At 45.6% G+C, this 14,309-nt stretch overlaps 1 protein-coding gene across 1 annotated transcript in view; it reads right to left on the reverse strand.

The window, feature by feature from the left end:
* Slc2a2 (solute carrier family 2 member 2) overlaps positions 1 to 9,932 on the reverse strand; it is a 33,204-nt gene extending 23,272 nt beyond the window's left edge. The window contains exons 1-3 of the mRNA XM_052180979.1: positions 9,918 to 9,932; positions 4,205 to 4,297; positions 1,184 to 1,443 (exon numbers count right to left, since the gene is read on the reverse strand). Of these exons, the coding sequence (XP_052036939.1) occupies positions 1,184 to 1,443; positions 4,205 to 4,297; positions 9,918 to 9,932 (368 nt within the window). The remainder of the gene's footprint in view (positions 1 to 1,183; positions 1,444 to 4,204; positions 4,298 to 9,917) is intronic.
* Positions 9,933 to 14,309: the final 4,377 nt, after the last annotated feature.

Below are 14,309 nucleotides of genomic sequence, written 5' to 3' on the forward strand. Positions count from 1 at the left end.
TAAGAAATTAAAATATTTCTTATTGGATATTACAATAATCCAAGCTTTGTTATATATTTGAAAAGGAGTTTCCTTTATGAATAGTCAATTTTTATTGTGTTTTTAATTTTATATAATTTCAGTAGAATTATCAGATTATAATTAATGAGTCAGTACTATAATTTATAGTAGGAAATGGAAAAATATAATGATTTAAAATCCAGTATTATTACGCTAATTTCCAAACTGCTTTTTTTTCTTTTGAAAATTTTTTGCATTTCCTAAATTTCCCATGTTTTGCTTGTGTTCATTCTATTATGAAAACAAATGGTAATTAACATACAAAAAATGGATTTAATTAACAGGAAATCAACATGAAAATAATAACATGCTATTCTAACTTTATCAGAAGCCCTAATGACTTTGGTACATCCATTGGCAAGTGTATAACACAACTGACTGCACTGATGATTGCTCGCTTCTTTGTTTTGTTTTAAAGTTTGAGTATGTGCGTTTGTGTGTCTATGGGCAGGTATATGCAAGTGTGAGTGTAGGTTCTCTTTGTGGCCATGAATGTGAACTGAGTCACTTGTAGCTAGAGTTACAGGCAGAGGATGCTGGGAATCAAATTCAGGTCCACTACAAGTACAGTATTGCCTCTTAGCTACTGAGACAAGCCTTCGGTCATGGCACTGATGTTTTTAATCCAAAACGTGGTATAGGGACTGGAGCTGGGAGGCATTTCATTAGCTTCATCTATGGGTGGGGCTTTAGGGTAGCAGCGGGATGGCAGGAAGCCAAGTGCCTTGTGCACATCTAGTTGTCAGCATGTTACAGCGGCCATAGCACTTGACTAATACAAGCATCAAATTTTTAATTTGAAAATGAAAATAATGTTTGAGAACTGGTGGAACCTGGTAGAGTCTTCCTCATGGGTTGTAAAACTTACAAAGTTAGAGGATCAAACTCTCTGGAAAAACACACAGAATTTACTTTTCTTTAAATACTATCATAGTAAGTAGGACTTGCCAGATGATTATAACAACATTTTTTATTAATTCAGTCCAATAGTGACCTAGATCAGAGGATTATAAGTTGAAAAACTTTAATACTATCCCACAAATGGGAAGATGCTCACTGTTTATAAAATTTCCAACAGTAACAAAATATCAAAGCTGTGTTCATACTGACTTATAAAACTTACCTTCCAAGTTTGTCCCCGAGCCACCCACCGAAGAATGAGGCAACCATTCCTCCCACTGCGAAACTGGACACAGACAGAGACCAGAGCATAGTGACTATGTGATCAGATCCTTCAGTCTCCTCTTCATCCCAGGGGACTGGTGTGGTGTATGCTGGTGTGACGATGAGTGGGGTGTCTGTGCCATTGACGTCATAGTTAATGGTAGCTCTCCGGTCATCCAGTGGAAAACCCAAAACATGTCGGTAGTGAGATATTATTACCTGAGGAAATAAAGAAAACGGTGACTTTGGAATTCTCCATACAGCATTTGATCTGCCCTTAAATGTCTGTGAGGTGTTTAAACAGGGCATCCTAACTGTGTGAGTTGCCTCAGACAGAGTGGGTATGCCTCATGGGGATAGACTGATCTATACTTGATCATGTCCTATAAAACAAAGATGGCACACTCAGCCAAGTGGAGGAGGTGGAAAGAGATGCCTGAAAGAGGTGTGGAGTATCTAGGAACAACGCACCGAAATACGTTTTCTACGAGTAGGAAGATGGAACCGGGGGCTTGCTTTGTGCCGTGGTGGCCTCTACTCCAACCAAGCAAGAAAGCCGCAAAGGAAAATGTCATTAGCCTTGGATTTTTATAATGCCTGCAAGAGATGTTGGCTTTTGTGAAAAGCTTTCTAAGATTTAAATGTTGACAACTATTTACACTGAAGACATTCTTCAGGTAGAGAATGTATATTATTAGTTTTGCACAAAAGATTTAATGATAGCAAAAAGGGGGGAAACTACAGCTAATTTCAGAGTAAAAACTTTTGTTTTAGGACTATATAATATTCTAATATTTGGTAGATGTGAGCTATAAACTTAGTCATAGACTTCCTAGCAGTTAGTGCTAATAGATCTAAATGGTAAATTCTGGAGTTGAGTTTTCAAGTAGAAACACCTTAGATAGAACTGAGAAGGTGTAAAGATGTCTATGGGTCCTCAGAGAGGTCAGTATGTCCCAGAAAGAATGGTCCTCAAAGCTAAATTCTATACAGAAACACCATATAAAAACAGAATTTATATGGTGTTTCTGTAGCCATGAATAAGCATAAAATAGACTCTAGCAGCACACCCTTCAGACATCCCTTCTTCATCCCATTCCCAGTAGTGACCTGGCCACTCTTTAGCCCCAGTAAGCTGCGTAGCTCCTCTAGCAAGGACCTGGACCTCAGCTGTTCCTCAGTTCCATTACGAATACAGTCCTATCTGGTAAAACAAGCTAAGCAACAGGGAGACGTAACATCCTCTTATGAAGGTCTGATTACGACATCTGTATAATTGACGACTACCCTATAGAGATAGTATTCATAGAAAAAAAAGGCTGAAAGGAATTATGTAAACCATTCTTAGCAGTTTAATATATGGTGCAGAAATAATCGCAGGCGAATTCTGTCTCCTGTTTTCTCAATGGGCAAGTGTAATTTTATGCTCATGAAAAATTGTGATTTAAAAATGCCTTCAGACGTTATTTGACCAGGAGAAAATGCCATCTAGGTCTCTGTTTTCAGTTCTGTCTCAGGGGCTTGGATTGAAGGAGCGTGATCTCAGCCCAATTTTCCTGATAAGACTGGAGAAGGCAGTTTGAGTAGGAATGTTAAAAGGGATTTCAAGAAAGGAAGGGTTTCTAGGTTGATCCAAATCTTAGGATCTTCAAGAAAGGAAGGGTTTCTAGATTGATCCAAATCTTAGACTTGCCAAACTGACACATTCTTTCATTATCCATAGAAAGACTCCTGACCCTCATCTCCTAACTTCTGACCTTTGTCTCCTGACCCCTGACCCTGGTCGCCTGAACCCCTGCTTTACTCCCTCGTAGCTAGAACAGGAGGCTTGACACACTTGGGATGTTGCACACTTGATGAGAAAATGTCTTTCTGTCAAGGAGCTTGAGGAGCGGTCCCTGTGAACCTGTGGACTGTGGACAGCACACATTCCAGGTGTTCACACCCCATGGCATCTGACACATTCCTTAGAACTGTAAGACAATCTAATAGAATGATAACACGTAATGGGTGTGCCTGTTACCCCCAGCACACCTCCAGGGTCCCTTTCCTTACTGCCCTTCTCCCCAGGTGTTTTTGCTTCCAGTCTGAGTTGGAACACAAGGGTCCTGGTCCCCTAACTCAGCGTTGTGGCAGCTTGGAAGAGTGAGATCTCTCTCTCTCTCTCTCTCTCTCTCTCTCTCTCTCTCTCTGTGTGTGTGTGTGTGTGTGTGTGTGTGTGTGTCTGTCTGTCTGTCTGTCTGTCTGTCTGTCTATCTCTGTGTCTCTGTGTCTCTGTCTCTGTCTTTTTCTTTCTCTCTTTCTCTGAGAATCTAACAGTCTAACAGAGACTAGACACACAGCATACACACAGAAATGGCAGAATCTGATACGCTTCTTTACAAAGTATCTGCCCCGTACTTTCTCCAAAATCTAAACTTTGTGAACCCCTTTGCTGCTGATCTCATGCTTGTATTGCTTTGTGCGGAAGGTCTGTGTGTAACAGGTAGAAGGAAGGACAGACACTGTGTTAGTGTTAGGTCCCTGTAGCTCCTAATCTGCCTTCCAAATGTGTCTAAGGTTGGGATGATATAGTTGTGGGAACCCTGATGCATATAAGTAAGTCCTTATCCTTCTGTTGTTTGCCCTTGTGCCTGCCCTGGCATATTTTCATTCATGCTAGAGGGACAGCTGTGACCAAATGCTACAAGGAATTCTTGCCTTTAGACTTCCTGAGAAGGAGGTATTGAGTTAGCATTTGCTCTGAGCTCAGAGCAAAGCAGTGTCAAAGATCAAAACTTAAGCTCTGCCCTTTTTTGACTCAGAGGGTTGTTAACCCCGGGAGTCAAGGCCACATGTGGACCAACACACATTGTACCTGGCTGGCGGGGTCGCCCCGTGTCTCTCACATGGACAGATTAGCTCACTGAGGAGCATGTGGTACAGCAGCCAGTAGGAACCAAGAGAGGACTTGGCCCCAAAGGAACTCTGTCTCACTTGCCTCCTGGGGCGCATTGATCACACCGATGTCATAGCCGAACTGGAAGGAACTCAGAACAGCAGTGAAGACAGTGAAAGCCAAGGTTCCGGTGATCTGAGGGATGAAACAGAAAGCTGTCAGCGAGGCCTCTGCCACTCAGACCCCGGCTCCACCTGCTGCAGCGACTCCCTGCAGCCTCCCTGCAGCAATCTTTCTTTCCTTCCCACAGCCATTCTCAGTAGCCCGGTGCTCAGCAGTCAGAGGATGATGTGAAAGCTGTTCTTCATTTTCTTTTTATTGATAAAACTGAAAGAAAGAAAAAACAACCCACAAAACAAAACAACATCCCCCACCCCAGCAGAACAGCTTTTCTAGGGCACAAACTTAACTCTTTTGTTTCTTATATATATGTACATGTATATGCATGCCCCCGCCCCTGCCCCCCACCCTGGCCCCCGCCCCTGCCCCCCGCCCCTGGCCCCCACCTGCCCCTGCCCCAGCCCCTGGAGGGCTGGAGTTAAAGGAGCAGGCCACTGTTTTTAAGTGGTAAATGAAATTGTAAACTTTACTGAATGAATAATCATATAATTGATTCATTGATGCTTCTGTTTATAGTATTAGAAATCAGACCCCCTTGTGAACGCTAGGGAATAATTCTGCCTCTCAGCTGCCACTTCAGTTCATTCATGCTTTTAAAACGAGTCACACAGGAATGTTACTTGGCATGTACATAGCATAATTCCTTGAAAAACAAACTAAAAAGTGAATATTTTAGCAAAGAATGAAGGCAAAGTTAGAGAAGTGGAGGTAAAGGAAATTTATATATATATATATATATATATATATATATATATATCTCTCTCTCTCTCTATATATATATATATATATATAGGGAAATGTTGTATGTGTCAAAATAAAACTTAAAATTTCAACCAAATAGCATAGAGTATGAATTTGTCACATCAGCATAGACTTTGTTTCCTTGAATTTTTTGTCTGTTATAACGACTCTGCCTATTTTCCTTATAGGATCTGTAGTTTTTGTGGGGTTTTACATCTCTGCACTAGGGCATAAAGAATAAATATTTATCACAGACCCAGATTCTCTAATAAGCCTCCAGCTCAATGTTATCATCAACGACGTGCCACAGGCCCTTGTTCAGGAGCCTGGGAGATCTTCTGCCCACTGACTCTGAAACCGAGCTCCACTCTGGGGACTTAGCACATGAGCGGCTCTTAGAGCCCCTCTGCCCTGCTCCCAAGTCCTTCTCTTAGCTCAGAATGGCACTTGGGTTTGTGGAATCTGTAGGTTACACAGCTCCCTTCTGTTTTATTAGCTTTAGATGGCTTTTTTGCAGCCTGGTCCTGTCAGCAACTTTGCTCCCTGAAAGGAACAAAACAGGTGTTCATTTTCTCCCTCTCTCCCTCCTCGCCCCAACCTGCCCCCTCCCGCCCTCTGGCCCTCCCTCCTTTCCCCTCCCTCCTTCCTTCTCCTTCCTTCTCTTTTTCACACTGTAAAAATACGTCAAGCACTTATGTCACATATATTACGTATTTATTACAAATAAAAATATACACATTTACACAGAATAATATCTTATGTACAGGAAAGTAATATTTAAAATATGCATGCACATACATACTACTATATGGCATATAATGTATAGGGTTGTGCAAGGTTGTGAATGACTTTCTAAATTGTAGAGAGACATTTAAAATTCAGAAAATAAAAGCTAAAGTGGGATTCCATTTCCTGGGTGAGTGGTTTGTCCCTAAGTCATCTCTCCTTCAGGCTGTTTCCAAGGGTCAGGATTTCTTTTTTGTTGACAGAAAGTCATTATCAGCAGCAGCAAGGGACCGGATGTGCTGGGCAGGCTCTGCCATGCTCTCCATCCCGACAGTGTGGACACTCTGATGTGAGCTGCAGCACAACACAGCTTCAGAGCCATGTGCCTAGTTGTTCCTTTATATGGATTTCCTCATTTACTCCTGGCATTAATTTTCCACTGATGCCACAAAAATTCCTAACAACTCAGTGGCTTAGGCAAGGCAACCCGATTTATCTTATAGATCTTCTGGTCAGGGGTCGGGTCTGAGTCCCTGCAGACTAAAATCAATGTATTAGCTGGCTAAGTTCCTTTCTGGAAACTGGAGAAGACAAATTTAAGTTGGTCACGGAATTCACTTCCTGTGGTGGTAAAACTCCGGCGAGTAGAACATCCTTGGCTAAGGATGGTCTTCCTCCATCGTCACAGCCGACAATAGCTGCTCCTTGGCACACTGCAGCCCTCAGGACCTGACAAGTCTGTCACTTTCAGGAATGCATGGTGTTAGACCTAACACCTCTGGCTAAACCTAGAACATGCCACTCCATCTTAAGGTCCTCAGAGATCCTATACCTGCAAAGTTATCTCGGTGTTGTGGCTGTCTACCTAGTCTGAAAAAGTTTTGCTCACGACAGAAATTTTATGAAAACCACTAAGCACAAAAAAGTTCCAGCTACCCCCATTCACCCATTCTAATGTTAAAGAGCCTGGCAGGGACAGACAGACAGAGCTGAGGAAGGTGTTGGGAATTCAGAGGGGATCTCATTCAGCTGAAGCCTTGGGTTCCTAAAGGCCTGTTCTCTCAAAGACCCTGCTGTTCATCATTGTCTGAATGAGGGGAAATGTGGAAACAGACAGAACTTGTACAAAGGCAAGTGGAAGAAAATCTCCAAATCTTTTTCCTAAATTTCTTCACAGGCCATGAGGTAACTAAGCTGGAAGCATTTTTAAAAGTCAAATTTTACTTGGGGCTTAATAAATTTTGGTCAGAGAAATCAGTTCCCATGTCCAAGTTAAACTATCCTGCAGAGAGACATGGAAGGATTAAATAAGAACTGTGGGGTGATGTTCAGTGGGACAGATCAGCAGCCAAAGTCAGGTGCCACCAAACTTGATGACAACTTGTGTTCAATTCCTGGGACCAGAAAGTGAGAACTGACTCCTGGCAGTAGTCTTGTGTGCACATGTGCACTGTGACAGGGGCACATGTACACTGAACACACACTACAGTCACATGCACATCACACATATTCCATACCACACACATACAACACTACACACACATACCACAACACAACATACATACTATCCACAGACACACGACACACAGACACAAACATACACTCTTACACAGAAGCACACCACATACTCACACACAGACACACACTACACATATGCCACACACACATACATGACACATGACACACAGATACACACATACACATCACACACACACATATACCACAACATAATGCACGCATACCACACACAGAGGCACACAGGACACACACACACACCCTCACACAGGTACACATCATATATTCACACACAAACATATAACCACATACTCTAACACAGACACACACCACACACACACATCACACTCACACATAGGTACACTCATGCACACACACATACACACCACACACACACAAAGAAACTGAATAAGGAAGCAGCTGAGCCTTCACATGGGAGAAAAGGTGGCATTTGCTTTGTGGCTTAGAAGTCATGTGTCATCTGTTGGCAAGGACAAGTAGTTGAGAAAGTCAGAAGACTGAGAAAGAGGCCTTAGATGGCCGCCAGTATTCCAATGCCCCAGTTCCTTTAGCTATGGAAGAGCAGTGACCACAGGTGACAGGGAGGACTACAGGACTGGCATGCTGTGACTGTTGCCTGGGGGTGCCTTGTGCTGTTCTTTAAGTAGAGGGCACACAGTGAAGGCCTGTCAGTCTTGTGACTGTCATGTCATGACCTGGGCTTATCAACAACGGACTATCAACTTTCCATACATCATTAATAATATCCACGTGCAGAGCCTGAGATGGTCTGCACGCTGTGGCTGAGGAGGCCGTGCTCAGGGAGAGTTAACCAGTCTGGGGCAGATACCTCAGTAGCGAACACCTAAACTCTCACTGCTAAATAAAAGAACAGACTTTCCTGAGGACTGATTGCCTAGGAAAGCACATGACTTGCTTCCACGTGCTTCCAAAGGGCCAGGCCAAAGGTGAGTCCACATCCAACATTGATAAAGACCAGCTAACTGTAGGGTTTTCAGTTGGAAAGGAACTTAAGAAGTGACATGTCTATCTGGCACCTCCATTTTCCAACAGAGGAAATGAAGAACTCAGAGACCATGCCCCTCGACTGAATTTTCAGTGCATTGAGGGCTAGTCCACGCAGACACTCTGATCTCCTGAGCACCACACCCCACCCATGCCTATAAACTCCAGTGCATCCACAAGGCTGAAACATGCTGTCCTTTTTGTTGGTCCCCACACCTTCTGTGTTCTCTTCTTCGGCAGTTTCTTAGCTCTTGAAGAAAGCTCTTCTTTAGTCTCTAAAGCAGAGACTGATGTTACAGAGTCTGAACATCTGCCCTGGGCTGGTGATGTTAAGCACAGCCCCGTCCTCTTGACAACATCATCTACATGTCAGGTCTATGACTGGCACCTTTCCATAGTTGCTGAATCGACACAGCATCCCTGCAGTTACCAATTTCCTATTCTTCGTTAGTGAATCATCATTAGAGTTCCCCCTGCTATAGCTTTATCACAGAATCTCTATTTTAGGCTCATTCTTGAAATACGCTTTGTACAAATACATGACTGACATTTAAACATTTGCCCTCTAAGCCTTCCTCATGTTGTCTTTTACTTACTCCGAAGAAATCACTTCATTCATAGATCACTAAAATAAAGCCCAGATAGCCCGTGAAGTCCTTACATTAGCACAGCACAGAAAACACAAAGGTCAGCTGATTTAAAATCTCAGCAGTACACATGGCATTAGAACCCACACCCGAGCCTGGCTGATTCACAACACGTGCTATCCTTGATGGAGAAGCACTCGGTGCAGTCCTCACCAGTCAGTATATGAGTGTCTTAACAGGGGTAAAGATTTATCAACCTCTATTACTACTACCATAGGCAGGGGTTGGGGAGAGCTTGTAATCGCAGAAGACCCTTTCGAAGGTTTTATTTGAAGAAAGGATTCTATCTACAGAGACCTTGAAATACCAGAGAAATGAAAACTCCTTGGCCCTCACTTTGCCCCCCAGTGATTACTCAACTTTTACCACAGTAGTTTCTTAGTGTGCATTGGTTAGGCTGAAGCATTTAAAATTAAGCTACAGGTTGTGTCACCTCATTTCTAATGATTTCACCGGGTCCTCTCCTTAAGAACAAAGTCACCGCCCTGACTGATTGCAATGCTGTCACACTCGTGAACATAGCACAGGCTATGTTGGTATTCACTGAGTGCCAGCCTAAAATCATAATCTCCCAGATGGTCCTCCATCTGATCTTTTCTTCTTCCCATGGTCCAAGGTAACCTGCAACGATCAGTCCTCAGTCTCTTAATCTAGAACTGTCTTTCATTCCTGGCCTTTTCTGAACATTCCAGAGCCACTTTCATGATTAGAGTCCTGCTAACTTTCCCCAGATCTTGGGGAGTGGTAGACCCATTCTTTCAGTAGCATGCTATCCAAAACAGCAAATATCCTTAAAAGTCCGATTACTGAATAAGAACGTGGGATTTGCTTTGCAGCCAAAAGGATTAGTAATTGAGCAAGCAGAGAGGTAGCCTGGATCTGTGGTGACTGCATCCAGTGCCGGCGAATAAGCCCACTGCCTTGAACAGATTCCCAGCCTCCTCTAAACCAAAGCCAAAGGACCCCCAGGGTTGCTGTACCTTGTCTTCTGACATTGTGCACGTGTGGAGTTGTCCTCTGAATCCAGGTCCTGTACTGAATGTGGATGAGCAGCTGACCAGCCAGATTTCTCAGCTCTGCCTGGTTATACATTGTAGGAGGAGGAGCAACCAGAGCGAATTCTGACCTTCTTAACAGAGGCTGGGCATTGATGGTAGCCCAGTCAATGCACCCTTTATCTCTTGACCCGCGGATGGAGAATGATGGTAAGTCTTGCAGGTATAAGTCACAAACCAGAGACCAACACATTTTAAGGGCTGATAAGTGTGGCAGACGTGTGACAGGGACAGGTGAGGGAAGCAACCTGCGGGGTCTTTTGTAGAAGCTGAGGCATGCTGTGATGAGGGGAAGACAAAGTCAGGAGGGTGGAGGGCGCAGAGCAGCCTGTGGCCGCAGACTGTGGAGGCATCGGTTGTCTGTATGGGGTGTGGAGGGGTCTGCCCTGGGGTCCGAATCACAGCATTTTACTGAGGGCGAGCTTAAGCCAGTGAAACCCTGTGACTTTTCTGTGTCTTGGGTGTGTATTGTTTGATTTTTGACCTGATAAAATAGAGAGACTAGGACACACATTTCGTTTTGTTGAGGGGATTAAAGGAAATAGCGTGATAAATGTTTGGCACACACAAAAAAAACTTCTCAGTAGATGGTGGTGATGTGCTTTCTATTCTTACCATTAATTCAGTGTATTTTAAGATGAAATTGCAGAGCCAGATGTGTGGCACACATCTGTAAGGCTCACACTGGGGAGGCTGGGACAAGAGGACATGCGTTAGAGGCTCACTGGATCACAGGAGGCTGCAGGATAGCCTTGGCTACGTAGAGAGAGCCGGACTGGAAGAAGGAGTGTGCTCGCTATAGCCTTGGGTTTCCAGTGACTCCTGCTTACACGTCTTAACCCTGTTTCTCTCTAGGAATCCCTTATGGCATCTGATGCAAAAATAGGAGTGTAGCCTCACTGTGACTGCCAGCTGTGGTCACTGGCGTCCACGGAGTCCATGCGGATCCAGTTCACAGCAGAGGGAATGTAAGAAGCAGTGGCCAAAGGACAGCAGGAAGGTCAGAAGGAAACCGGGTTTAATTGATCCGACATCATTTTACCAGCTCTTCTCATTCATTCTCATTCTCTCTCTCTCTCTCTCTCTCTCTCTCTCTCTCTCTCTCTCTCTCTCTGAATATGTGTTCTATGCACCTGTGTGTGTACTCCGCTGTGTAGATCGGTGTTGAGAGTCTTCCTCTATTACCCTATACCCGTCTCTATTTGAGACAAGACCTCAGAGAATCTGAAAGCCGTACAGGCCAGCGGATCCACTCCAGTGCAGGGATTATAGGCACTGCCAGGCCATGCCTAGAGTTTGTTGTTTTTAATGTGCAATGGGGGTTTGAACCCAGGTCCTTTCTGAAGGACTTTCAGCAGCAAGATGAAAGGGCTTAAAAGGGGGGAGTATAGGGGGTTAGGTGAGTGTGGCTAGGCGGCGTGGGGGAAGTGTCCAGGCAGGTCCTTGCCTGGGCACCTCTGCCCCTGAGGGACCACACACACACAGACATGGTATAGAATAGAGTTTATTGGGAGTTAGTGGTAGAGAGAGGAGAGAGAGAGAGAGAGAGAGAGAGAGAGAGAGAGAGAGAGAGAGAGAGAGAGAGAGAGAGAGAGAATAGAGAGAGTGGAGGCCGGTCATGACCACATGGAGGGGGGAAGAGCCCCAGGGGCAGAGAGGTGAGAGAGTGTGGGAGAGCGGAGAGCAAAGAGGGAGAGGAGGAGCAAGTAGCCCCTCTTATAGTGGGCCAGATCTCTGAGGCGGGGCATACCTGGCTATTGCCAGGTAGGTGTGGGGTGGAGCTTAGATAAAACCCCAACACTTTCCGCTTACCCACTGAGCACCCTCTTCAGCCCCTCATTTCTGTAAGGTGATGTAAGACCCGAAACAGGAAGCAAACAGTTCAGTTCAAAGCCCAAACTTCTCTAACTTATCACCAATGAGACCCAGCCACCTCCTGCCAGGACTTTGCACTGAAGTGGGCGCACGGGCGAGCAGTGTCTTAGAAGGCGGGCACAGTGAGTGTTAGTAGCGGTGACATTAATCTTTATAGCGCTCCTGAGCCGCTCAGCGCTTCTCAGAGCTTGACTGGCTTGCTCCTCACAGAGTGCTGGTGTGGTGGCATTAGAGAGAGAGAGTCACTGCGCTCCGCTTTGGCCCCAGGCTTTCCAGCGCCCCGATGCGCCAGGAGCTCCTGTGTCCAGTCCCACACAGCACCAGAGATGATGCAGAGGGGAGACATCCTGGTAACTATTTTCCACAGGCTTGGCTCTGCCCAAAAAACGCACTTCTACTGCAGTCAGGAACAACAGCTGCCCTAGGTTGTTGTTTTTCTACTTCTGTCCTTTGAAGTCTGCTTTGAAACAATGGCCTTTGTCTTCATCTAGGCTGTGCCTGGCAGCTGAGCTTGGGAATCCGGAGATCCGGAGATCTGATCGCCTCTCTCCAGCCGGTAGCCAGAGGCAGGGGACGCTGCTCCTCCCCCATTGCGGCAGGACTCATTCAGACTCTGCAGCTTCTGGGGATGGGCAAAACCTACCTGCAGGCTGAGGGTGGAGGGAGCATTTTGCACAAGTTGATTTTGGCAGGTGAACTCAGGCCGCAGACCGACCTCACAGGAAACTGCCACGGTAGCTTCAGGGCGCACAGAGGAGCTACAAGTTTCTGCTGGATCAAGTCTAGTAATGAAACCTGCCTTTTGCACTTTGTCCTGGGATGACGTCTACCTACTGAATTCTCAGAAGCATTCAGAGATCCCTGCTGCACCAGAAAACCAGCTCTGCACATGATCCGTCCGTCTCGGTGCCCCTGTGCCCACGTTATAGACAGGCACAACCAGTGCTGGGTACTAGAGATTGAGTTCAGCCTTCTGTTTGCAGAGCAAACGTTCTGACCCAGTAGGTGGCCTCCCTAGACCCGGCCTTCTACATATAAACCTTTCAGATCACATCCTGATTACATCGTTAATTAAGACAGGAAACACCTACCATTGTAACTGGGACCCTCACCTCCCTTTCTCCCCTTTATTTTCTTTTCTTTTAGTAAAGTGACAGGAATTGTTTTGTTGGTTTTGTTTTCTCTGTAAAGGAGGGAGAAACAGCTCAGAGAAGCCTGCTGTGTTCCTCTCCCATGGAGTCAGGTAAGGCCAGAGGCAAGGGTGTAAACCAAGAGGACAAATTCTTCACTAGAAGAGTTCTGTCCTGAATGTCAGGCCCCTTGCCTGGCTTCACTGGTCCTCTAGTCCAATTACATGTTTTTTGTTTTTTGTTTTTGTTTTTGATTTTTTTTATTGAATATTGTCTTCATTTACATTGCCAACAGTAAAACCTTTTCCCGATTTCCCCCCTCCCCAAAGACTCCCCCAACCCCTCCTACCACCCCTTTCCTTCCCGTTTATGCCCCTCCACCCGACATACTCCCACCTCCCCCACTTGGTTTCCCTTTTTTGGGGCCTCTGTTGAGCCTTCACCTGACCAAGGACCACTCCTCCCACTGATGCCCAACAAGGCCTTCCTCTACCACATTTTTGGCTGGAACCATCTGTGCCCCTTGGTTGATGGTTCAGTCCCTGGGAGTCGTGGGGCGTCTGAATGGCCAACACCATTGTTCTTTCCATGGGGCTGTAAACCCCTTCAGCTCCTCTGGACCACCCTCCAGCTCCTCCATTGGGGACCCCACACCCAGTCCAATAGTTAGTTGCTAGTTTCTGCCTCTGTATTTGTAAGGCTCTGGCAGGGCCCCTCTGGAGACAACCATGGCATGTTCCTTTTGGTTTATGCTTCTTGTCATAGTGTCCCGGTTTTGTGACTGTTTATAGGATGAATCCTTACACTGGTCAGAATGGCTAAGATGAAACACTTGGGACAGCAGATGCTGGAGAAGATGTGGGGAAAAAGGAGCATTTCTCCATTGTTGGTGGGATTGCAAGCTGGTAAAACCACTCTGGAAATCAGTTTGGCGATTCCTCAGAAAATTAGACATAGTACTTGTTAGTTTCTGCGTCTGTTGGCTTCTGGGTCGACTTCTGTAGCCGCTGGCCGCTAGCCGGCACACACGTGCGCACCCCGGACGCCGGGCCGCGGACCGCGGTGGGGCCGGGAACCGCAATGAGGCACGCTAGACCAAATGGTTCCACGTGGAGTTTATTTAAGAAGGGAAGGGTAGCCGGCGGGAACGGGAGTGAGAAGGGAAGGAAAAGAGAGAGAGGGAGGAGCGCTGCTAGGTTATATAGGAGTGGTGACGTAATTACAGGTAAAGGTGGGCTATGGAATTCTGGGTAGATGGCGGCCGTTGCCTGGGCAACGGACCTATACATTGCTTGGCGCGTGGTGTCTTAGG

The sequence above is a fragment of the Apodemus sylvaticus genome, chromosome 4 (assembly GCF_947179515.1).
Source record: "Apodemus sylvaticus chromosome 4, mApoSyl1.1, whole genome shotgun sequence".
NCBI lineage: Eukaryota > Metazoa > Chordata > Mammalia > Rodentia > Muridae > Apodemus > Apodemus sylvaticus.